The sequence below is a fragment of the Vulpes lagopus genome, chromosome 13 (genome assembly GCF_018345385.1).
Source record: "Vulpes lagopus strain Blue_001 chromosome 13, ASM1834538v1, whole genome shotgun sequence".
In the NCBI taxonomy this organism is placed as follows: Eukaryota; Metazoa; Chordata; class Mammalia; order Carnivora; family Canidae; genus Vulpes; species Vulpes lagopus.
The window spans coordinates 22730963-22757465 of NC_054836.1; the positions used below are offsets into that span (position 1 = coordinate 22730963).

The following is a 26503-nucleotide window of genomic DNA, read 5'->3' on the forward strand; positions in this document are numbered from 1 at the left end:
ATCATACAGGTTATGAGTTTGGAAGACTAGAAAAACCTCCTGTCAATATCTCTGCAGGTATTTGCAACCTGGTGTTTATCAAATCTACTCCCAAATTTTATTAGGTCTCATTTTCCCCCCCTTGAGTCAGTTTAATTTCAACAAATGAATCATTTCTATTTGGCCGTTACATGGGGGCAATTTTTTCCATTCTGTAATAGGTCCACTCTAACCAAATATCTAGTCAAATGGTTTTTGGAAACACTTTTAAAGTGATCAGGGATATAGGTAGGAGCCAAACAGAAGGCTGCCAGGTTCTATGTGAGATTTCCACCACAGTATGCTCACATTCTTTATGATATGCTCTCTTTTTCTTTCTTTCTTTCTTTCTTTCTTTCTTTCTTTCTTTCTTTCTTTCTGTCTGTCTTTCTTTCTTTCTTTCTTTCTCTCTCTCTCTTTCTTCTCTCTCTCTCTCTCTCTCTTTGAAAAGGCAGAGGGATAAGCAAGCTCCTTATGGGGAGCCTGATGCCAGCATTCGATCCCAGGACCCTGGGATCACACCCTGAACTCAACCACTGAGCCACTCAGGCACCCCTGCTCACATTCTTCCAAGCTTTAGCCTTTCTGATGAAGGGATTTCAGAAGGTGGCAAAAGTACTTGCTGCAGTGAAAATGGTGCTGGGGGTTTTTAGAACCATAGTTACTTTGATGCAGCTGAAACAAACAAAAATGTACCTAAGAAATGACATTAACCCTAAACATTGAGCCAAGAATCTTAAAAGGTTCTGGGTTGTACAATGAGCTTCTAGTCATAGAGCTTTGGAGGTAGAAGCCATTTTTTTTTCAGCTGTCTTCATGCTCAGCCCTGCCAGCTGGGTTAACTCATCCACCATCAGACCTCTCTGGTCTCAGATGCTATTGGAGTCCTGGGTAATCAACACTGACCTTTCCCTTACTCCTCACGGGATCCTAATTATTGGGTCCTCTTTATTCTTCACATCAGCTCTGTGGGCCAGCCTCCCTCCTCTGACACCATGTCTCCCAATCTTGAAATCTCAGCTTCAGGATCCAGGTGACCCATGTCCTCTCACTCTTGGCTTTGTCACAGACATGAATGAGCATTTCCTGTTCCTTTCCTGGTCCTGCAAAACCCAAAGCCTCCTCCAGCTCTGTGGCTGGTACCCAGCCTGTCTACTCAAGACAGATTTCTAAATCATCCGCTAGTGCTCCTGATGCTGTGTGAAATAAGAAGATACCAAGGCTCTAAGGTTTTCTTTTGAAGTTAGGATAAAAGGAATGATGAAGCTGAACCCAGCCTTTGTAAGCCTGGGCAACATTGCCCCACAGTACTAGGACAGTGTGAGGCATTCTGGAAGTTGCCATGGAGACCACTCTTGTCTTCTATTTGCTTCTGGAAGCACCAATATACTTCAGAACAACAAACAACTTTAAATTTGCCATCCTTCCTAGAAACAGGTTAAATTAAGTGTGGCGTTAATACCAGCTAGCTCTTCACCAAACCTCTTCTGGTTCTTCTTCCTGGACACACAGCTAGATAGCCTTTCCACGATGCTAGTTCTAGCCAGTAAAATGGAGCAGAGGTGACATGTGTCAATGCCTGACCAAGGCTTTGGAGAAGTAGGTGTGCCTCTTTCACACTCCCCCTATCTGCCTGCTGGGTATTAGTGGTGTAGAGGCCGAGCACAAGGAGGAAGCATCAATGGGAGATGAAATTCTCTGAAATTTAAAATGAAAGAACATTGCTCACTGAAAAGGAACACCTACATTGGCCTCTTAAGCAAGCAAAAATCTCTATTGTGTTTGAGCCATTATTCCTTTTGGGTTTTATTTGGTACTGCAGCTAGGCCTACACTAACTCCTGCAACCAATATTTTATGTTTTAGAGCACTGAATCATTTGAATGCCAGAATTCTGGGACTTCATCCTGGAAAATACAAGAGGGACTAGTGGAAAGGGAGGTAGAAAGGAAGGAACAATAATGCGAATAACTACAGACATCTACTGCACCTATAACTATGTGCCAAGCCCTGTGTTAAATGTGTTACACATAGTCTCATTAAGTTTCATTTATTTCTCATGCCAACTTTAGGTAATAGTACTATTACTATCCCTATTACTCAAATATGAAAACTGAGGCCAGGTTTTAGTCCTCAGGAAGCCATGATTCAAATCTGTTGACTCCATGGCCCAAAGTACTGGACACTTTGCACAATATTATTTTCACAGTGCCTTGTAAAATAGGCTGTCTTATCTCCATTATTTTAAAGATGAAAAAGCTAAGGTTCATGGCTTTATCCAAGCTTACACAACTAGCAAGACTCAGGCCAAAGCTCATTTCTTTCTATCATGCCTTGAATTCAGAATATAGAGGGGAGAGGTCATTTGGATTGAGTTTCCCTCCGTTTCTGGGTCCCTGTCATCTTAGAGGCTAATACTTTAGCTCTTAGACTATATGACCACTGTAATCATTGCTATTTACCCGCTTTGGAAATATTGGGATTTCTGCCAGATAATGTTCACCAGATTCCCCCAGCACATCACTGAGGCTATTCTTCACACTGGCTTGGCCTACATAACTATGAGCCCATCCTTTGCCACAGCCTGACTGCAGGGACAGTTCCTTCAGCCAGGGGATCAGTCATGTTCATGCCTAAATGCAGAATGGAAGCCAGTGGCATGGAAGCACACATTTTAATGAATAAAGGAGTGAAAGTAGAGCCCAGTCCACAAATCTACCTCAGAAACTCCTGAAGTCAAGGAGGGCCCTCAGGAATCTTGTTTTTATAAATACCTCTTGATCTTCTGAGAAAAAGTACTACAGGAATGTCAGGGCTGATCAGGGCACTGGAACTGACTTCAACAAAGATGGAGAGAAGTAACCCTTTCATCACACCCCTCCTGGCCCCTAGAGGGGCTAGTTGACATAGCAAGTAATCCTCTAGACCCCACTCCATTTCTTCTCCCTCCTGACTTAACCTGGAGGATTACTGGCATATCTATAGTCCATATTTAGGGGGATGCTCACTGTTCACAGTGGGATAAGATGGTAGCATCACATAACCTCCTGACCTAGTCCATGAACCCGAAGGACCAAGGCCAAAGAGCCATAGTCCCATATTCATCCACTTAATCAATAGACATGTAGTTGAGAGAAAGCACTGGAGGTCCTGAAGGAACCAGGGCTTCTCTGCAGTGCAGAGCTAGCTGAGTCACAGTGTGAACTACAGAGAAAATGCAGAAAACTGCCATAGTGCCCAAGGGGAGTGAGCCGATTATGTTTTTGTGTTTCCCAGGACCAAGGCTGCCACAGCAACAGCCCTGTGTGGTCCCAGAGCTTCAGGAGAGGCAGAAAGAGAGAGCTGCCAGAAAATCACATTCTACCCTATGGAGAATCAGGAGGAGGGGCATGAGTAGGGCAGCACCCACATTCCTTGTAGTCACGTGCATTCATTCTACAGATGGTAGACAGAGTCTTTTCTGATACCTGTCTGATCATGTCATCCTTCTCTGATTTTCAATTGCTCTTGAGATTAAGTCTAACCTCCTTATTGTGGCCTACTATAAACCCAATATATTCCATGTGCCTCTCCTCCATATTCTCTGGAGCTCAGAGTGTAATTATTTTATAGCCTATAAACTCCATGACTAAAATCATGTCTCTTCACTCGCCATTTTATATTGCAATTAGGTTATTTGCCTGACATAGATGGTACTTAACCAGTATTGGTGGTTAGTTGGTTGGTTGGTTGGTTGGTTGGTTGGCTGATTGATGAGTGACTACCTAAAGATACAATATTCTAGCAACAAAGTTAGGGAGGTGCTGGAACAAACCACTTATGTGATTGTTACCCAAGTGCTTCTTTTTGCCACGGTTGGGACAGCATGAGAGACAAGGCACAGGTCACACACCAGTCTTATAGCAGCAAGGGCTTCCATCAAAGACTTACCAACAGATAAATCAACAAGTGTTTTGCTATTTCAAATGGGTTTTAGAAAGGTATGGGAAATAGGTCAACAAATGAACATAAGAAATTACATTTCACTCATCACGTAGCCTTAAAATGACTTGGAGGAACACCATAAGCTTTATTTTTCAGTTCCCATCCTTTTACAGTGATAGTACAACCCAGGGTCAAGAAAATGAGGTGGCAGTCCTGAGTAAAATAGGTTTTCCCTGTTCCCAACAGGATGCCAGGTGATCCAGTATGTCTAGAGAGGTTTTATGAGGCAGCCAGTGGCCAGGGCTCACTGACAAATAGGATCAGACCACAGCCCTCAGTGGAAGAAAAGCTGATCTCATTTCTGCTAGCACTGGATATGTGACAGTTTTAATTTTGGTTCTTTCCCTATCGTGTTAGGCTTCGCAGCAGAGTCTCACTCAAGATAGATTTTGAGTATAGCATACCCTGGAGGGCATAAGAAAGGATGAACAATGAGGAAGGCAGGGCACCAGTCAGAGTTGGTGAGGATTAAGTGCAATCCACAGTGCTGCTTGGGAAATAAGGAAGTATCTCCCAGATAATAAAAAGGAAAATGCTGCATGTGATGTGATGAGTTCCGGGTGTTACATGCAGCTGATGAACTACTGAACACTACATCTGACACTAATGACGTACTATATGTTGGCTAATTGAATTTAATTTTTTTTAAAGGGGAAAAAATTAAAAAAGAAAAACGCTGGCACTGAATTTAACACAGTGGCAATAAGGATCTACCAGTGCATTTAGGCTGAGCTCCTGTTGGTGGAAGGACCAGTGGTCTAACATGGGTTCTCTACTTAAGCGAATTCATGCAATGGCATCTATAGAGCGTCACCATTTTTTACCTATAGAATTTTAAGATTAAGGATGAGAGTGATGTTATTTACAAAGAAGCAGGGTTTTGTTGGATTTTCCAGTGCTGGTACATCAGCAACATGGTAACTGTCAGGCCTTCCCTTGGATACTCAGCCCCACAGATGAGCAACTGTTATTTAAAGGACCTGCCGTGGAAGCCCTAGACATTGTGTGATAGATGGAAAGATTTAACACAGATTCAGTGAGTTTTGCTTTTGACTAAGCTCATTTTCTGCACAGGAGTAGGTGGTTTATTTTCAACACAGGATTTTCACAATTATTATCTTATACTCTTACTGTCTTCTACTTAATAAGAAATTCTATTTGAAAATTTAGTTTCAAAAAATTTTTTGAACATTTCCACTTTTTAAGAGTCAGTATCAATTATCTAAGGGATGAACTACCCAGTTTTGAAGTGCAACCATGGTAAAAACAATAGAAGTTTATTTGGGAGAAAATAGAATGAGAATAAGCCAGTACAAAATAAAAACTAAAAATCAATAAATCAACCTATGAGATGTATAAGAGGAAATTGTTTGAAATTACATGGCAACCTTTAGATGCCAAACTTTGTCTCCTGAGACATGGGGCACCCTGGTGGTCCCATCTTGCTGCATAAGCTTATTACTATTGAGACAAACCACAGAATATGAGTAGTTGTGAATTCCAATAACACCAACTCAGAACCTCGAGCCAGAGTTCTCACCCTGGATGCTCAGAAGAATCACCTGGGGGGGCGGGGGGGGCGGGCTTTCAGACTTCAAGTACTACACCAGAGATTCAGATCTAATTCTTCCAGGGGAGGTCATCAGTATTATTCATAAAGTTCCCTGGGCGGTTCAACTATGAGCTAAGACTAGGAAGCCTTGGGCTAAGAGCAGACAATACAGGTGAGGAAGATAAGAGACAGAGACAGACACAGGGAAAGAACACGCAGCTGGGCATAAATTCTCCACTCAGCTCAGAGATTGGCAAGAACGACAAACCCACCATCACAGTTAAATGTCTCGCCGAGCAATTTATGTAATGTCTAGTGTTCATGACACTAATGTGCTTAGAGCATTTTTACACTTCTGGGTTGTGTCTCTAAGTACCGGAGGTCATTTTAACTGCTAAGCTTAGATTAAATTCATTTCATAACAGTCATGTTTGATATTATCCACAACCTCTTTTCTCATCATTCTGGAGAATTGAGAGGTGACTCAAGCGCAATCACATCCACTTACTTTAATTCCTTGTAATCCGTAGCCAGGGGGTCCAGGAGGGCCAGGCAGGCCTTTCTGCCCAATATCTCCCTGTTGGAAGATGAAGCAAAATTGAAGAGAAGTGTGAGAGGATTCAGGAAGAAATAATGTATTTCTGCTCTTGGCTTCCTTCTAACTAGGGTCTGATCAAGACTAACATCTATGTGACCATAAAGCTAGATCATAGTTTATATAAAGCAGTGCTTTTCCCCAAATTTTAAGCCGCAGAACCCTTGGAAAAATCTTATGCATAATCCAAATATAAGTAAAAAGGCAAGGCAGGGCTACTTGGCCTAAGCCGAAGTGTTGGCCTGGTAGCCTTGTCTGCTTGGGCTTCTTTAGCTGCTCTACCACCAGCCCCTAGAACACCAGAAGTGTGAAGACCACTCACACATAACTCTGTGTAGCCTCTAATATGTTTCTCCACTTCAGTGTCAAGTGCTATTCACTAGGGTTGCAGTTAAAGTTTCAGTGGATCAGTATTGAATTTTTAAGAAAATAGATAAATGAAGCAAAAAGTACATCATTTCCCAGTATGTGTTTTTTACAACATAAGTTCACCCCATGTTTATTGAGGAAAGACTTCTGCGGTCAAATGAGATTGGAAAGTGTTCTACACCACGGTGTGTGCCTCTCCTTGGAGACCCCTAGAACACACAGGCATACCTTATTTTATTGTTCTTCACTGTTATGTTTCCTAGATACTGCTCGTTTTACAGATTGAAGGTTTATGGCCACCCTGTGTTAGGTGAGGTCATCAGAGCCATTTTTCCAATAGCATTTGCTAACTTCCTGTCTCTGTGTCACATTTTGATAATTCTTACAATATTTCAGGCTTTTTCATTATATTTCTTATGTTTATATCTGATCAGTAATCTCTAATGTCACTATCATAATTGTTTTAAGGAACCCTGAACCACACCCGTCTAAGACAACAAATGTAATCATAAATGTTGCATGCAATCTGGTTGTTCCACCAACTGGGGTGTTTCCCTGTCTCTCACCCTCTCCTCAGGCCTCCCTATTCCCTACAACAATACTGAAATTAGACCAATTTAATAACCCTACAATGGCCTCTAAGTGTTCAAGTGAAATGAAGAGTCACACATCTCTCACTTTAAATTAAGAGCTAGAAGTGATTAAACTTAGTGAGGAAGGTATGTCAAAAGCCAAAGCAGGGATGCCTGGGTGGCTCAGCAGTTGAGCATCTGCCTTCAGCTCAGGGCATGATCCCGGGGTCTGGGATAGAGTCCTGCATCAGGTTCCCTGTGAGGAGCCTATTTCTCCCTCTGCCTGTGTCTCTGCCTCTCTCTGTCTCTCATTAATAAATAAATAAAATCTTGAAAAAAAAAAAAAAAAGCCAAGACAGGCCAAAAGCTAGGCCTCTTACACTGAACAGTTAGCCAAGTTGCAAATGCAAAGGAAAAGCTCTCGAGGGAAATTAAAAGTGCCGCTTCAGTGAATTGATGAAGCATAAGAAAGCAGAAGAGCCCTACTGCTGAGATGGAGAACATTTTAGTGCTCTGGGTAGATCAAACCAGCCATAACATTCCCTTAAGCCAAAATCTAATCCAGAGCAAGCCCCTCACTCCCTTTGATCCTATGAAGGCTGAGAGAGGTGAGAAAGCTGCAGAAGCAGGCTTGAAGCCAGCAGGGTTTGGTGCATGGGGAAAGACGTCCTCTCTTATAACATAAAGGTGCATGGTGAAGCAGCAAGTGCTGATGGAGCTGTCAGAAGTTGTCCAGAAGATCTAGCTCAGATAAAAAAGAAAGTGGCTATGCTAAACAACAGACTTTCAGCATAGATGAAACAACGCCATTTTGTTAGAAGATGCCACCTAGGACTTTCATAGCTGGAGAGGAAAAGTCAATGGCTGGCTTCAAAGCTTCAAAGAACAGGCTGACCATCTTGTTCTAGGCTAATGGAGCTGAGGACTTTAAGTTGAAGCCAGTGCTCATTTACCATTTCAAAAATCCTGGGGCCCTTAAGTATTATGCCAAATTGACTTGGCTTATGTTCTATAAAGAGAACAACAAAGCCTGGATGATAGCACATCTGTTTATAACATGGTTTACCTAATATTTTAAATCTACTGTTGAGACTTACTGCTCAGAAAAAAAGGATTATTTTCAAAATATTGACAATGCACCCGGTCACCCAGAGCTCTGGGTGGAGAAGGAGGATGAGATTAAGTTGTTCTCATGTCTGTTAACACACCATCCATTCTGCAGCCCATGGGTCAAGGCTGGGCTGCCCTAAAGCATTCTTAATTAAGGTATATTCATTGGTTTATTTTAGACATAATGCTATTGCACCCTTAATAGACTAGAAATATAATAGTAACATAAATTTTATATGCACTGGGAAACCAAAAAATTCATTGGACTCTCTTTATTGTGGTATTTACAGTATTGTGGTAGGCTGGAACTGAACCTGCAATACCTCCAAGGTATGTCTGTAGGAATATATTGGAGCCTCTAAGAAGTCCCACAATAGAGAAGTTCCCAAATTAACATTTGATGGAGTAAGCTTTGAGAAATGCTGGGTTAATGTAAGCTACTGTATAAGTCTTTTTTTCTTTCCACTACAGAAAAAAAAAGCTTTATTTTTTTCTAATTGTAAGAGGCACACATGCTCATTGAAAAAATAAATTAGAAATAATGATGAAAATGAAGAAGAAAAAATAAGCCTCTCTTTCCATCACCCAGTGATAGCAATTACTAACATCTTGGGAGTATCTTTATCCACAGAAAATAATCTAGAAAGTTAAGAAATCATTTATTGCCAGAATGAAGCTGATGGACTGAAAAGGATAAACTAAGAATCTTGCTAATTCTGGGATCCTCAGTAAAATCTTTGACTCATAGATCCTTTCCCTTCCCTCTCTGCTAATGGGGCTCAATTCACTTCTGTGCATTTTGGTCATGAAATTTGAATTTGTAACAGGTGCCTCATTGACATCCATTTTCCCTATGAACATGCCTAATACTTCTTTATTTTACTATTTTAACAAATCAGAAAATTATTTGTTGAGCACATGAATCAACAATTAAGACAGGGCTTCTCAACCTCTGCACTATTGCCATTTTGAGCTGGATAATTCTTCATGAAGGCAGCTGTCCTGTGTCCTGTAGGATATTTAGCAGCATCCTTGGCCCCTCCCCAGTAGATGCCAGTAGAATTCCTTCCCCTGTTGTGACACTCAAAAATGATTCCAGACATCCCCAAATGTTCCCCGGGGCAAACCAGGGAGGATAAGATCTCCCTCATTGAAAAGCACTAGATTATAAGGATGAAAGGATGAGGGACCCCTAGGTGTCTCAGTTGGTTAAGTGTCTGCCTTCAACTCAGGTGGTGATCCCAGGGTCCCGAGATCAAGCCCCACATGGGGCTCCCTACTCAGTGGGGAGTCTGCTTCTCTCTCTCCCTCTGCTCCTCCTCCCTGTCTGTGCTATCTCTCTCACGCATTCTCTTTCTCAAATAAATGAATAAAATCTTTAAAAAAAATGAAAGGATGAATAATCATCATATTGGAGATGACAAAAGAAAGAGAAATAGAAATGAGAGCAAAGGGAGCAGAGGAAGTTTCTCACACCTTCCATGGGACAATAAATCTAGACCTTGACATAAGGCCCCAACAGAGTAGACTCTACATATAGGAAACAATCAATCTATTAGTGGGCATTCTGTTAAAAGGCCAACTGAGGCACCTCTGACCAAAGTAAAAACGTGCTCCTTAATGATGGCACAGCTGCTAAGAGACTAGAAATATTTTGAGCCTTTTGCAACCACTTTCTTAAGAGACACTTTCTAATTTCTTCTGGGGAAGCAAAAAAAGTGGCTTTATAAACTTAAATTATCTACTTTACTGAAAGCTACATAATATGAGAAAATGAGGCTTTTCATCAACACTCAAGAACAAATAAGCCAACATTAAAATAAACATTTGCTATGAAGTTAATGTTCACTTGGCTGGCACAGATGGTACCTGACCTTCACACAGAGCACAGACCTAAAGACTCACCTTTGGCCCTTGGGTTCCTATGCCCCGAGGCCCAGAGGGGCCTGGGGGTCCTCTGACACCAGGCTCTCCCTGAAAAGACACAGTGGATGACAAGTTACTGATTTAAAACAAACAGAAAAACTTTATGTTGTATATTTTATACAAAATGTCATATTTCATATTAAACATATTTTATACAGATTTTCATATATAAAAATATATTTTAGGGCAGCCCGGGTGGCTCAGCAGTTTAGCACTGCCTTCAGCCCAGGGTGTGATCCTGGAGACCCGGGATTGAGTCCCACCTCAGGATCAATGCATGGAGCCTGCTTCTCCCTCTGCCTGTGTCTCTGCCTCTCTCTCTCTCTCTCTCTCTCTCTCTCTCTCTATCTCTCTCTGTGTCGCTCATAAATAAATGGGTTAAATCTTTTTTAAAAAATATATATATAAGATATATATATAAGAGATATATACATATATATATTAAAGCCCAAACCCTTGAATTTGACTAAGATATTAATTGAACCCCCTTCTCCCAAATCACTTTCTTATACTTGACAAAGGGAGTGTTATTCCCCTTTGTTTTCATTTCTTAGTGCCATTTGTGTCAGCTTCCAGCCAACTGATACGGGTCCATTCCAAAGCAGTCAGGTCAGTTAACTTTTGACAATCTTAAAAGGTACTTTCTTCAGAACTCCCTTCTCTGGAATTTGGAAAAGTGCTGCCATTGTGAGTGGAGGGAGAAAGAAGAGACAAGAATAAAAAGAAACCATTGAAAGAGATAACCCCATTTTGAACTAGTTGCTTTTACTGCTTCATGCAACAAAGCCTATGCTAGTTGGAGTTAAGGATGAACTTTGTGATACTTCTGCCCTAAAAGCAGTTGCAGCTGCAGGATAAGTTCTATAAAAGCTTTTCAGATTGCCCAAAGCCTTTTAGAACAGGCAACTAGCCCAGAAAAGTGGTAGGGGCTGATTAGGGTAGGCCAGCCCTTTCATTAGATCTACATGAGATGTGAATGATAGAAAGAAGCAGAGAAATGAAAATCTCTTCATTAACCACCTTCTATGTACCCAGAACTATGCTATGCATGTTCACATATCTTACTGGATGTAATTTAGTACTCAAGACAACCCTGTGTTATAGCGATGACTAACTTACCTAACGTCTCTGAACCTCAGTACATTCATCAGATACATACGAAATCATACTTATATTTCCTGGTGATGACAGGAAGTGAGACAAAGAATGTGTCTCTCTCACAATGTCTAGCTGATATCCAGCTGAGTAGGTACTTGGGAAGTATTAACCCCTCACCTCAGCAGGTTTGGGTTTTTTGGTTTTGTTTTTGCTTTAAGATTGATTGATTTTAGAAAAAGAGAAAGCAGGAATGGGAGGGGCAGAGAGAGAGAGAATCTCAAGCAGATTCCATGCTGAGCATGGGGCCCAACATGGGGTTTGATCCCAGGACCCTGAGACCATGACCTGAGCCAAAACCAAGAGTGGGACACTCAACCAACTGCCCCAATCCCAGCTGTTTTATTAAAGAGGAAACTAAAGTTAGTCTAAAGCATCACAGCTATTGGAAGGCAGGACTAGGAGAACATGGTGAAGGAGGTACCCTCCTAAGTTGCTAGTACAGCCACTTAGGCAAACAGGTTGGTAGTTTATTAAAATGTTCAACATTGGGGCACCTGGATGGCTCAGTGGTTGAGCATCTGCCTTTAGCTCAGGACCTGATTCCAGGGTCCTAGGATCAAGTCCCACATTGGGCTCCCCCAAAGGGAGCCTGCTTTTCCCTCTGCATAGATCTCTTCCTCTCTCTCTGTGTCTCTCATGAGTAAATAAATGAAATCTTTAAAAAAAAAAAAAAAGGTTCAACATCAATTTACTGTATGATCTAGTAATTTCACTCCTGTACCCAAGGGAAATGAAGACATATGTCCACACAAAGACTTAGATATGAATGCTCTTAGCAGAATTATTCATAATATCTAAAAACTAGAAACAACCTAAATGCCCATCAATGATAAATGGATAGACAAAATGTGGTATATTCAGCAATAAAAAGTAACAAACCCGCAGTTACAAGCTACAACACAGATGAACCTCAGAATTCTCAGTGAAAGAAGCCAGATCTATGGGACCACATATTGTCTGATTCCATTTCTATGAAATGTCCAGAAAAAGCAAATCTACGGAGACAGAAAGTAAATCCATGATTGTCTGGGACCAGGAATAGGAACTAGGATAGGATTAAGTGCAAACTGGCATAAGGGATTATAAAGGGTGAGGGAAGAAAATGTTCTAAAACTGATTTATGGTGAAGCCATACAACTTTAAATTTCCTTTAAAAATCATTGAAATATATACTTGGAATGAGCGAGTTCTATAATACATTAAATATGCCTCAATAAAATTATAAAAGGAAAAACCAGAAAGAAACCAAAGCCAGACTTTGAAGCTAAATCTCCCAAGCTCTTTGCCCTAGGTCCTGTTTCATCCATGTTCTGTTAGGAGCTAAATAGCTTATAGATTGCAACAGTGCAAAAATCATGGATTATAAGAAATGATGAAATTATTTAGCAAAAACAGTTCATCCTTATTTAACTTGACTTTCTACTTTTAAATCCTAAAATACTTCTAGAGAAAACAAGGCCTTAAAAGAAAAGGAAAAGATTTAAACATTTTATTACTAACTTGATTCTTTTAATCCCTGTTTTCATAATTACCATTTTCCTTGTACTTACAGGCCACTTTTATGATTCTGGTCTCCTGTCTCCATCTCTTTCACATAGTACATGGTTCCTTTTGAGACCACAGGTACTAATTATCTAACACCTCTCCTCCTTCTGATTCCCAGCTTTGAGTGACCCCATGTTTCTCCCAGCTTAAATAATCACTCCTATCATCAAGAGCTCCAAGTAGAGAACACAGCTTGTCCTGTACCACATGCATTTCTGTTGTCTCTCCTTTCTTGAGTATCTGATATACCTTTAGAGGGAGTATCTGTAAGTTCACTGGGGAAGGGTCTCCAGCTATACCTGACTGATTCACACACTTGCTGCATTTTGACACCTTCCAGCAAAGCAGAACCAAGATAAACAGTTCAATACATTTTACCCAGAAGCATTGAATGTTTTTATCAAAAATAATTATCTTCTTTGCCTGGTTGCTGTGAACCCCACCCCAGATACAATGGTTCCCTCTCTTGTGTTTCTATTCACCTCTGCCCTTCTGTGGTGAGGCTGGAAGCACAGGGCTGCAACCCTGTGTGGTGCAATGGGGAGTACACAGGCCCACCCAGAAAGCATGCTGCTAAGAAAAACAGAACCTATATCTGAGCAAGTCTCTAAATCTGACAACCAGAGGGTGTAGAAACATGTTAACATCGTAAGATTAGCATCTACAGGACCCTCAAAGACAAGGAAATCATCCACACAGAAAGCTCAAGGAAAAAACAAAGGATGACTAACCTTTGATAAAAAGAGATTTAAGAACCATCTCAATCGAAAGCAATGTGTGGACGTCATCTGGATCCCAATTCAGACAAACTAACTGTAACAAATTTGTAAGACAAGCTGGTCAGTTCGAACCCTAGATATTTGATGACACTAAGGAATTATTCATGTTTTCGAAGTTTGCTAATGATATCTCAGTTATGTTTTTATAAAGAGCCTTTATATTTGAGAGACAAACGCTAACCCTTTCTATGGGAGATGTCCGGGATTTGCTGTGGAGTAATGCAGTGGAACACGGGGAAGAGGAGAATGGAACAAGGTTGGCCACATACTGAAAATTGTTGAAGTGTGACAGGTAAATGGGAGTTCATTTTACTAGTCTTTCTACTTCTATCTATGCTTAATAATTTTCATAATACAATGTTTTTAATAGTATTTTTTAAGATCCACAAACAATTTCCAATAAAAATCTCACCAATAAAAGTGAGGAAAGGTTACCATGATGTTCACCATTAATAAGGAGAAGAATACAAGATTTTAAAGATAGAAAGACGGACAAAGGATTAAAGCACACAGGTGGATTCAGTATCATTAGGACTTACATGTCTTTCATGCATCCTTGGTATGTCTCAAAAGTTACATGTCTTTTAAAAACTAAGAATATGGAGACAAGGTAGAAGATCTTTTTTTATTGAGTAATATTTCTGTTAAGAAGGAATTCAATACTCTACAGTTCAATTCATGATATTTTTTTAATGATAATTTTAGTTAAAACTTCCTTTTCAATTAGTGTTAATCATACTAATACACACACACACACACACACACACAGACACCAGATGGGAAAGCAAATGGGAAAAACAGCTGAAATAAGTTGTGAGTGTACTTTAGGCTAGCCTTGTCCATGCTCATTATTGCTATTCATTCTCTCTCTTACTCAGTTTCCCTAACTCTCATCATGTAGAAGAGTCTGAAGGCTGAGTGCAGACCTTGTAGACATCGTATTGCCCTTTCTTTTCTTTTTTTTTTTTTTTTTTTTTTTAATTTTTTTTTTTTTTTTTTTTCGTATTGCCCTTTCTATTCTTGAACCATGGCCAATGAACTTTGATAGCATGATGCCCACATCATCTGTGGTGCAACAGTGTTTACCTCAAATAAACTCTCCATTCTTATCCATGTAATTGTTGACATATAGCTCTGTTTTATCTATCCAAACAATCTTTGGTAACCTTTTCCCCTAGGTAAATATAATCTGACATATGCATTTATTTATCTGGTAGACTTTAAATCAGTCTTAGCTTAACATATTCTGCAGATGTTACCGTTGGTCTATAACATAGTATTAGGGTTGTTCCTTGGTGTTTCTGTACCATACTTTTTAATAGATGGGAATATCAGGCACTTAATGAGCTATGTGAATCCACAGAGACAGTGTCTCTCTACTATGGTACAGTCTTAAAAATATATTATGTCTTATGCTCCACGGGCCATGTGCCCATAGAAGGCCACAACACCCACAACACCGAGTGAATGGATACAAGAGGACCATGGTCCAGACTCACTTCACCACTTGACAGCACCCAGTCTGCCACAATGCAGCACCAGTGGTACCTAAGAAGTGCATTTACCATGACATTTTCAGACGTGTAGTTTGATTGTCAGGGATGACATGACAATCACAAATTAAAGGAATTCCTACAGGCACTTGCACAGCTGGACTTAGCTTCCCAGGCAGGCTCTGAGAGTTGTTGGAGCCTGCAGAGGGAGCCCTTGCATTAGGAGATAATAAACAGCCCTGACAGCAAATTCTAGAGTTGCCATTTTTTTTTTTTTTACTATATCCATCAATTTCATAAGACCACATAGCCTAAGTCCTACCTCTACCCTCCACAAAATGAACAAACAAACAAACAAGCAAAACTGTTTAGATTTCCCAGAGTTTCCTTTTGGCCCACAAAAGGAATTCTAGACTTGAGATACTCCTTTCATTTTCATAGGAAATGGCCAGCTTTAGAACTAACTACCAGCAGTACTTGTATATGGGAATTTAACAAATGATTCCCTGAAGGATTTTACCTAGACCATAACCTTGCAGAGTGGTTGATTTCAACCCCTTTAAAATCATGCATAATCTTATGATGGTCCCAGTCATCATTCATTTATTAATATCACAAATTTAATTTTTTAAAAGATAGGAAAAGAAACCAAACACACTATCCCATTCATTCTTTTTTCTCATTGGTAAACCTATGCTTTGGTTAATATTAAAATTATAATTAATAATAAAATAAACAATTAAGACTTATTAGTTTATTATATGGCAGGTACTTTTCATTCCTTGTCTTATCCTATCCTAGCAACATCAACTTACTTCATTTTATATGTAAGGCAACTAAGACTTCCAGATAGGATACATGATTTTTTAAAAACCATGTAGCCAGCAGCAATTCACACCCAGGTCTGACTCCAGAGTGCATCTACCATCCTGGTGTTGGCTGGAGCTAGACACAAAATGCTAATATATCCAGAGACTTTCTTCCAGCTACCATCTGATGCAAAGACCAGGTCTCTGTGGCTGTGAAAGTCCACTTCCTACATTCAATCAATCACACTCTCAAGGATGCTCAAGAAAGAATCCTCAGGACAAGATCCCTATGAGGCCCTTGCCACTAGCATAGTGCCCAGCTGTCTCAGGCTGGCCTCTCCATTTCTCTGTCATTGTCATGCTCAGTTTTGTGGTTTACTCCAATGTTTTATTTAGTCTCATCCCAGATCTTCTACCTATACCAATTCTTATGTTATCTGTGTATCCATACTGCAATATACTTGATTTGGCAGAGTAATACATGCTGTGATGACTACTACTACTTTAGACATTATTCCATTAACTTCTCACAATAACCCTATGAGGTGGGTATCATTGTTCCACACCACAGATGAGGAGGCTAAGTCCCAGGAGAGTCAGTAACTTGCTGAGGTCACACAGCTAGGAAGTAACAGAGGTCCAAGTGGAGCAGTGAAAAGGAAACAATCCAGTATACCTTTTGTGTTTTATGAGATTTAAATATAATGTTTGAGAAGATAGTGCTCTTAAAGACAAACAAAGCAGCCCAATTGGACTGTCTCCCTCCACCCCCACCACACATGAAGACAAGGCTCTAATCACTGCTTCACCTTGCCAGTTAAGTCCCTGTCACTCTTTGAGAGAATGGTAGAAGCATGTTACAGTTGTTTTAAAAGGGACTTCATGCTTTTGTACTTGGGAAACAATGAAAAGCAAATTGAATTCACTTTGAAAAGAATTAGATCTTAAGAAATGTCCAAGGAATAGTATTCAAGAATCTACTAAATGATAAAACCAGGGAATGACTGAGTTTCAAAATAAGTTGTAAGTCAAAGCGGTGATTAGCTTTAAATTTCAAGATATTTAAAATAATTTCCATTCTTCCAAATAATTTCTCTCCTAGAACTTTAATATTAACCTCAAAGCAGTAGTGTCTCAAAGTCCATGGTAATTTAAAAACTTGCTTTAGGAAGGGGTGGTGGGGGTGACAAAACATGAGAGACTCCTAACTCTGGGAAACAAACAAAGGGTAATGGAAGGGGAGGTGGGCAGGGGGATGGGTAACTGGGTGACAGGCACTGAGAAAGTCACTTGATGGGATGAGCACTGGGTGTTATACTATATACTGGCAAATCAAAAATAAAAGAAGGAAGGAAGGAAGGAAGGAAGGAAGGAAGGAAGGAAGGAAGGAAGGAAGGAAGGGAGGGAGGGAGGGAGGGGAGGTGGTGGGGAATAGGAGAGGAAGAGGGGGGAATTTGGGGGAAGGGGAGGATTTGTCGATTGTTTCTTTTCTCAAAATCAACTAATCAAGATGAACAAAAGATTCCCCTGTGCCAAGGAGCCAAGAATTTCATTGGAAAGGGAGAGAATCTTTCTTATTTAGCTGCCTTAGGAATCTTAAAAATAGAAATAATGATATTGTCCATAATGACAGAGAGAAGGGAAGGTTCTCTTATATTGATATTCAATATAATTTCCCACTGTGGGGGAGCTCCTCTAGTCCGAAAGGCTGAAAATAAAAAATGTGTTGATGGTGATTTGGGTGGCTAATGTTAAGAGGATTTAGAGTGTGTCTCCAGGGCTGAAGGGAGAGGAGGGAGGTACCACTGGGGAGAGAAATGCAGAGCTAGGAAAACAACAAGGAGAAATGAAAGCAGCCCTGAAGGTCACTAGACAGACGAGAATAGAGCTCTGATATTAAAGAACATGCATGGAACTAAATTGGGGAAATAACCTTGAAAAGTCACCTATTCAAGTTTTCCTGGTCTTGAATGTGACCTTTTCTGAAATCTAAAGGTCAAATTGCCTGGCATTTTAACTTGATATGGCTCTGGCTTTCATTAGTCCTGTTTTTGAGCTGATTGTCCTGCCTGTCACAATTTTGCAGTCATATTATGGGACATGGGTTTCTTCAACCCCAACTTGGAGTCGCAGACCCTTCACTGTTGGGTCTGTACCTGAGGCCAGCCCTCCTTGTCAGAGACTGTTCAAAATGGAGCTTCCTGTCCAGGTCATGTCCACCAGTGGAATCCACAAATTCCTACTACATCTCTGTGTGAATTGCTCCTCTGTTCTGCCACTGCCTGTCGGTGGTGTGCACATATGTGAGCCATCGCAGAGAACAGAGGGGCAATTCAAATGCTGGGAACATTTTTAGAATAATGATACTCAGTGGAATTTCACAGAACTTTGCATTTTAATTTATGACTATGGGCCATTTTTGTCAAGTAAAGCATGTATTTACAATATTCAAACATGTAAAGCTTTTGAAAAATGTTTAACTCTTTTGGGTTTGGGTTTATGTTTCTTGTTAATATTTACATGATTTAAGTTTTGATGATGGGAAAGCTAGGATGGAAAGAGAAATAGTCCCACCGTATGCGAAGCGAAGCCAAGATATCTGGAAGATAGACAGCTTTGAAGATGAAGCATCTGCAGAGCAGAGAGGGTCAGTCTCTCTGCTCTGATTTATTCATCCATTTCGTTTGCATTCATTCATCAATATTCATGGTCTCCCTCTTGCACATAAACACAATATAGTAACAACACTGTTTCTATTGTAAAGGGGCAAGGTGTTCAGCCTTTCTGCTTCCTGATTTCCTTACCTACAAAATAAGGGAGTAGTTTATAATGCCTTTATATTCTGGAAATATTTAGGTAGTATATAATGTCCATTTACATAGTATACAACCATAATAGCAATGACCCAATGTGGGCTTTCTGCCCACAGATGTTATGCCAACCACTTGATGGCAAAGAGGTCCTTGAGGGCCCTACCAGGCAGGTTAGAGTCCCTCTGTGCAAGGACTGGGCCAAGCTCACTTGCTCCAAAGCTTTAGGGAAGAAATGGCTTCCTCTCTGGTGAACTAGCACACTGAAGGGGACTGAGAGAGGTGCATGATAGGATGCACCTGCCCTCATGGAACTCCGGAGAGCTACTCCTTGTATTTCTCCCCCAGATATGTGAGTGGGTCAGGCCCTGGTTGACACGCACCTCATGAGCTTTTGCAGGCGGAAATACAGGAGCAAAGAGTTAACTGGGCTTCTCAAAGGCAGATGAGGATCACATAACAATTGTCCCCAAATCACAAAGGGTCCTTTTCGTCTGTAGGAGTCTGGTGAAAAAGTGCAGGCAGCATCAAATAAGATCTTTGAGCTTGGCTTCCTCATCAGCAAACAAGTCTGGGTCCGGGAACCAGACACTAGATGAGTGCTTCCCGCTTAGCAAAAAACCAAATTGTCAGTTTCTCTTCAGCCATGTTTCAAAAACAGATTTTAAAGATTGATTGATTGATCGATTGATTGATTTATGATAGAGAGAGAGAGAGAAAGAGAGGCAGAGACACAGGAGGAGGGAGAAGCAGGCTCCATGCCGGGAGCCCAACGTGGGACTTGATCCTGGGATTCCAGGATCGCGCCCTGGGCCAACGGCAGGCGCTAAACCATCAAAAGCAGATTTTAAAGCTGTATCTTCTATCTACTTAAGTGTAGTTTTTACAAGAATTTTAGAAGTCTTTCAGAAGCCCTTGTCAAAATTTGGTTACAATTAGAGTAATTGCATATTCTATGCAATTGCATACTCTAACCACTGATGTTATTTGGAAATTCTTCCACTTGGAAAAAAGCCAGAGAGCACCACAAGGATGCAAGATGTCAGGGACTGCTTCTGATATGTTTTGAAACATAGAAGCTTTGATTCTAAAGTCTGTGTCATATGCTAAACACATGTGCCCTTAACTAAATAGCACAAAAACTTACCATAAATTGTCAACCTTAATGGTTTCCTCATTTCAAAACACATTGGTTTTGTAAGTTAATGCTCTAAGACCAATATTTTAAGGTGACTACACAGAGTTTAAATGAAAAACATATCAGATATATATATGTCTATACAATCACACACACATACACACACACACACACACTCCCACAGACTTACAATTTCTCTGTTATTTTAAGTCAGAATGAAAGGAGATGAATTTTGCATGCATTTGAGACCAGGGCTTTTGCTACCATTGACATCATTTTGAGGGTCTTACCTCCACTTTATCAAACCAGAAGGACAAAATTAGGTGGAATTAAACTTTTCCAAATATCTTTCTTTCTTTACTTGCATGTGTGTGTTTCTAAAAGTTCTCTTTAGAGAAAAAGGCCACATAGAGACTTTAAGACCTCTACTAAAGATGAGAGATGATATTGAAAGTTATTTAAAAGCTGGTATTTGCTTTTAGAATTTCCTTTATTTTCAAGTATGTGATCTAAAATCTTTCATTCTAAGACCAGCTCACACTATTTCCAGGAAAATACATTTTCCAAGCAACCACAGGAAAAGGTCAAAGAGAAAAAGAAAAGGCAGCTGAGAGTGTGGTGAGGGGACAGGGAGACAGAGGCAGGTCCTGGCCAATATTTCCTCCTCCCCACAGCCAGGAATGAGCTGTCAGCTTCTGCCTCCACTCAGCCTCCTGTGTGGGCTAACAGAGATAATGAGTCTCACTTAGGACATATCTCTGGCAACATGTCAGTTGTTTAAAAAAGTAAAATAAGCAGCATAAAATTCTGAAGGAACATGCTTTTTCTTGATTTTTTCCCCCTAAAATACATACGATAGCAAAGAAGAGGGACTTTCAGAGAAAACCAGTATATGGAATCATTTAATGCACGTTTTAGTTTGTATGTTAAATAACCTGATGTGGTGGAAGACTTACAAGAAACAAATCTTACAATGTTCTCTATATGTAAATGCCTGGCTTTTTTTTTAAGATTGTATTTATTTATTTATTCATGAAAGACACAGAGAGAGACAGGCAGAGACATAGGCAGAGGGAGAAGCAGGCTCCTCACAGGGAGCCTGATATGAGACTCGATCCCAGGACCTGAGCCAAAGGCAGATGCTCAACCTTTGAGCCACCCAGGCATCCCGGTGCCTGGCTTTAGTATCATTGGTAAACATAAAACAGTAGCAGTGGAAACATAAATGATCATGTTTCCATTTTAATACAAATACATTCCATTATACGTTTAATATATTTTATTTCATGCTGTATGTTAAATAAGTGTCTACTTTCCTAACTGAAAGAATATTTATGTAATCACAAAAGCTGTTACCAGAGCTCCACATTACACAGAAAACAAGGTTTACATACTGAAATGTCTTCCTAGTTTTACATTTTAACATTTTCAGATTACTATGCTTTAGAGAAAAAAAGAATACTTCACTACCCAAATTCAGCATGGCTTATTGACACTGTCAAGGTGTGTTAGAGGATTGGATTCAGCTCTGAGTCGGACCAAGCCAGAACCTTGATAAAAGTATCTCACGTATGCTATTGTGTACAGTTTGCACAGTAAACGTTCAGACACACCTTCCCCTGGGCTCTCATGATTACCCGAACAGAGAAAAGGGGGAGTCAAGGTGTCCTTTAATGACAAAATTTAGTGCCATCGCCTCTGAATTTTCATTCTACCTAGGAGAAGGCAAATAGGTACCTGCCCCCACCCCCCCATACAAAAGCATTGTCACTCCCACGTGCTGGGGCAAAGACCAAAAAAATCAAAAAAGGAACTTGACATCGAGCAATTATAACATCTCTCTCCAATGACCCAGAAGCACTTGAAAAACTAAGTAGATATATTTCTAAGGACATATTTTCTCCCTAGGGTAATGTTGCTCATTCATTCAACATGTTACAAAGCTCCTATTTGGTGGCATGCCTACTTCTGGTGCCAGAAATTTATCAGGGCACAAGCCAAAGAACCTGCCTTCAGGAAACCTTATACTCTCAGGGAATAGGCAGAACAGTAAATGAACAAGATGGTTTGAAAAAGTGATACATGCTAAAGAGGAAATACACAAAGGGATGTGATAGTGATGAGTGAGGGAAGAGAGGACTGTTCTTTGTTTAGGTGGTCAGGCTCAGGTTAGGTGAGATTTGAGCCATGTCCTTAGAATAAGCCATTTTGACAGAGCCAAGACCCAGAAGCAGGAATGAAATGAAATAGGGCAGGCCAGTGTGGCTTCCAGGCAGAAGGCAACAAAGGAGAAAGGGGGAAGGTGCTACAAACAGGTCATCAAGGGACTCACAGGCCACAGAAAGTGGTAGGCTCTTGTTCTAAGTGGAGAAAGAAGCCATCAGTGTTTTTTGAGAAGGAAAGGGATATGATCTAATTCATGCTTTTAAAAGATCACTCTTCCGGGCAGGTAGCAGAGGGGCCAAGGTAGAAGAAGAAGAAAGGTCAATGAAGGTTTGGTTTTGTTTTGTTTTCTTTTGTTTTGTTGTTTTTTTTAATAGCCCAAGCAAGAGCTGATGGTGATTTGCCCTGGTGAAGCAGAAGGAGAAAAACAGTTAGAATCAAAATATACTTTGAAGAAAAAACTGACAAAATGTACCAAAAGAGGAGACATGGAGGGAGAAGGAAGGGAAGGGGCAAGAATGAATCAGGTCTCCTGGCTTGAGCATGAGGTAGGTGGTGCCGTGTACAGGCTTAGGAGGTGACAATTAAAATTAAATTAAATCTTGGACCCTAGGTTAGAGATGTCTGGGAGACGTCTAAGAGAAGTAATATGGTAAGAAGCTAGATATAGACAACCAGAGCTTAGGGGGAAAGACAGAAACTTGAAAGGCATAAGCACATGAGTAGTGGGTAAAGCTATGGGGCCAGATGAGAACTCCCAGGGTAAGAGATGTCTAGAGGAGAGCAGAGGGCTCTGGACCAAACTCTGACTTTACAGAAAACAAAGCAGCAAAAGAACGTGAGAGTTGCTACCAGAGAAGCAGGAGAAAATGCACAAAGTTAATATACATGTTCAAAGTAGTGCAAGTTCCCCCAGGAAGTCCATTGGTGAAGATAAATAACTATCAATTCTTTAGACACTACTACCCTCTATTACGTCTGATTAAAAAAAAAAAAATCACCTTTACCAAAATCACTTTGGTAAGACATCCTTTTTAGAAGCTACTATGTAACCTACTTTAAAATCTTACCTTTGCTCCTGTGTCCCCCACTCCACGCAAACCCATTGGTCCAGGGGGTCCTGGTAGTCCCCGAGGTCCCTGAGATGACATAATAAGGGAGACAATGAGTGTCCTTGTCATGTGCAATGTTAAGAAGGAAAAAAAGAGAAGGAGGGAGGGAATGAAGGAAAGAACAACAATGTCCACACTTACAGCCACACCGGGGTAGCCATCACCTTTGAGTCCTGGAGCACCCATGGGTCCCCGAGGTCCTTGGGCCCCCTGTGTAAATTCGACACCAGATCATATCATAAGACTAAACTTATGAAACACCTGGCAAAACTTCAGCATAATACCAACTCTATCTGGCAACATGCAGTTGGTAAGTGCAGAGGAATGATTTGAAAAATTTGAGAAGGGAGTTCTATCACAGATGATAACTTGTTCTGAGTCTCTCTTCGTAAGTCTTACCCATTTGCATTTGGTGGGAAGGATGGGATGAATATAGGGAATATATGTGAACTGCTATAAAATCCTCAATAGGAAACACATTTAATTTAATTCATAGGAATTAAAAATGACTGATTACTGATATTTTAATTTTTAAAATTTCACTTTTTTGTATCATGAATTGTAGAGAAGTATAAAAATGAGAAATTTTAACATGCATAGTATGAGAAGAGAAGGAAAAAATACATAGCAAGATCTCAATTGTAAAATTCTGAATATCAAGTAAGATAACTATATGCTACCTACTGTTATGTTCCATTTGTTGCCTTCCCCAACAGGGCCCAAATTACACAGGGAATAAATAAGCCCAAATGAAAATTAAAAACAAATTAACTTCTGAGAAGTCACTTCTCAGAAGCACTTTATTGTGCTATTCCAACCATCTTTAAGGTTAAAGCTTTAAACATCCACATGGACACATCCCAAAGTAAGAAACCCATTTCTTTCCTTGCTTACACAAGAAACAGGCCAACAACAAAACAAAGCAGTAACAGCTCCCTGGTTAAGTTGAAAGGAAAAGAAAACTGGAATCAAAATTCACTTTCAATTTTTATTTCTAAGTTTCAAGCAGATTATCAGCAGCTGTTACTGTTTATCCTCTGGCACCCACACTGGGAGAAAAAAAATGTTAAAACATTTATAATTTACAACTAAACATTTTTTTTTCCATAGAGATCTTTGTCCTGCCTCCTGCAAAAGTGTCAGTTACCTCGTTACTTCTAATGTTAATAGAAAACATCAGGAGCAGGGATAAGGGATAAGGTTCTGTCTCAGATTTTCATTCTGGACCCCTCACAACACTTTTTTTTTTTTTAAGATTTTATTTATTTATTCATGAGAGACACACAAAGAGAGACAGAGAGGCAGAGACACAGGCAGAGGGAGAAGCAGGCGCCATGTAGGGAGCCTGATGTAGGACTCGAACCTGGGACTCCAGGATCACGCCCTGAGCCAAAGGCAGGCGCTAAACTGCCGAGCCACCCAGGAATCCCCCCTCACAACACTTTTATAGGTAGAATTTTTGTCAGTTGGCCTTGATGCACTGGATTCAAGAAAATGGCCTGTGAATGAGTTCTCTTTTAAGTGTCTCTCTCATTTGACAGGAATTAAGGCAGAAATCTTAATCTGGTATTTTGTAATTGGCTTTAGGGAAGGACCTGGGAGCTCCCTGAAGTCCTATGCAAAACTGAATTATGGGGACACCTGAGCGGCTCAGTGATTGAGCATCTGCCTTCAGCTGAGGGCGTGAATCCAAAGTCCTGGGATCAAGTCCCACATCGGGTCCCCTGCAGAGAGTCTGCTCCTCCCTCTGCCTATGTCTTTGCCTTGCTCTCTGTGTCTCTCATGATTAAATACATAAAAATCTTTAAAGAAAAAAACTGAATTACGTTTCAAAACTTGCATCGGACATTTCACCTTTCAAAAGCTTATAAACTAGTGCATTAGGGAAGGATGGCAGAAAGTATCATTAGAGGCCAAGGGATTAGAAAAATGATAGAGCAAAGAGGTAAAGAACTTCAAATACATCACCCACAATGCCAACAAGAATCAGTAAAAAAAAAAAAAGGGAGGGCAGAGAGAGGCTTCTAAATCGAGGCTGTACATTTAACTAGATTTTATTTCTACAGTAAAGAATAGTATAAGTAGAGAGAAATAACTTTAAATCATGGAACTAGGAATATGCAGATTCAGAATGTTATCAAACTATATGAAAATTGCCATCCAAACATTCTTGACCAAGGCCATATCAAGAAAGAAAGAAAATTTGCAATTTTCTCCTTGTGTCATAGATAGCTTGGGTTGTCAGTGCCTCAGGGTCTGGGGGAGTAGGAGGACTACCTTGTTCTGGTTTCCCCTGGACTTGCTCTGTTTCAGCTTGCAAATCCCTCAGTCTGGGAATCTTGTGTGTCCCCAGGTAAACCAGAAGATTGTCATTCTACCAAGGACACTGTTAAGTGATTAACAACAGTGGAAGTCAGGATCCTCCGTTGACCTTCAGAAGGGGCACTCCAACTTAATAACAGTCTATAGTAGGTTTCGCATTATATTTCAGAGATGGTTCTAAGTTTTCTTTTTTGAAGCTTGAAAATCACTGATGTTAGTACTTGATCTCTTTTATCCAGAAGAAGCAATCTGATAGCACTAAAGCCAGTTTTGAAACCACATAAAAACATGCTACTAATTCAATAAAGTGCTGATTATGGAGCCCTGAAGCCTATTCTCATAAACAGGAATGGGATGTGTTTGTGACATTTGGAATGTTAAATTTTGCTGTGATGCTGGGTTTTTGTGAGCAGGGAAATGGTGCTTTGTTGCCATGGAAAATAGATATGATAACTTAAAGCTGTCATCTCCTATAATTATTTGCATTTTCATTTAAAATAACTCTGAAAGATGGAAAAACAAAGCAAAGCAATTTAATTCAGTAAAGCTTCCAAACATGAACTTCCTGGACAATGTTTTGTGAAAGAGATACCTAGGCCATTAACATGTAAATGAAAGAAGTTAAAGGTCATATAATCTCATATCACAGACATTACAAAAGGAGCATTTTCAAATAACTGTTTAGTCATCCAAAATCTAGTTCCTCCACATTTGTGAGAAATGAATTATCTGATGGCTTGATATTTACTCTATTATTTTTTTTAAAGATTTTATTTCTTTGTTCATGAGAGACAGAGAGAGAGGCAGAGACATAGGCAGAGGGAGAAGCAGGCTCCCTGTGGGGAGTGGTGTGGGACTCAATCCCAGAACCCTGGGATTAGGACCTGAGCCTAAGGCAAGACACTCAACCACTGAGCCACCCAGGTACCCCTGATTGCTTGGTTTTTAAAAACGACAGTAGTGTACTTTTACATTCAACTTCATCAATGTAGACTGAGTAGAAAAATCTTGATTATCAATATATTGTGCATTAAATACCCCTTCCTTTG

At 40.2% G+C, this 26503-nt stretch overlaps 1 protein-coding gene and 1 long non-coding RNA gene across 3 annotated transcripts in view; one reads left to right on the forward strand and one right to left on the reverse strand.

Annotated features, from left to right (window-relative positions):
* COL28A1 (collagen type XXVIII alpha 1 chain) overlaps nt 1-26503 on the reverse strand; it is a 162057-nt gene that overhangs the window by 52254 nt on the left and 83300 nt on the right. For both annotated transcript variants that reach the window (XM_041728092.1, XM_041728093.1), the window contains 4 exons: nt 23274-23342; nt 23091-23159; nt 10105-10173; nt 6062-6130 (listed from right to left, as the gene is read on the reverse strand). In XM_041728092.1, the coding sequence (XP_041584026.1) occupies nt 6062-6130; nt 10105-10173; nt 23091-23159; nt 23274-23342 (276 nt within the window). The remainder of the gene's footprint in view (nt 1-6061; nt 6131-10104; nt 10174-23090; nt 23160-23273; nt 23343-26503) is intronic.
* LOC121474923 lies at nt 13772-25908 on the forward strand. The gene is made up of 3 exons (XR_005983583.1): nt 13772-13899; nt 22398-22568; nt 25486-25908. It is a non-coding gene; the product is annotated as an uncharacterized LOC121474923 (long non-coding RNA).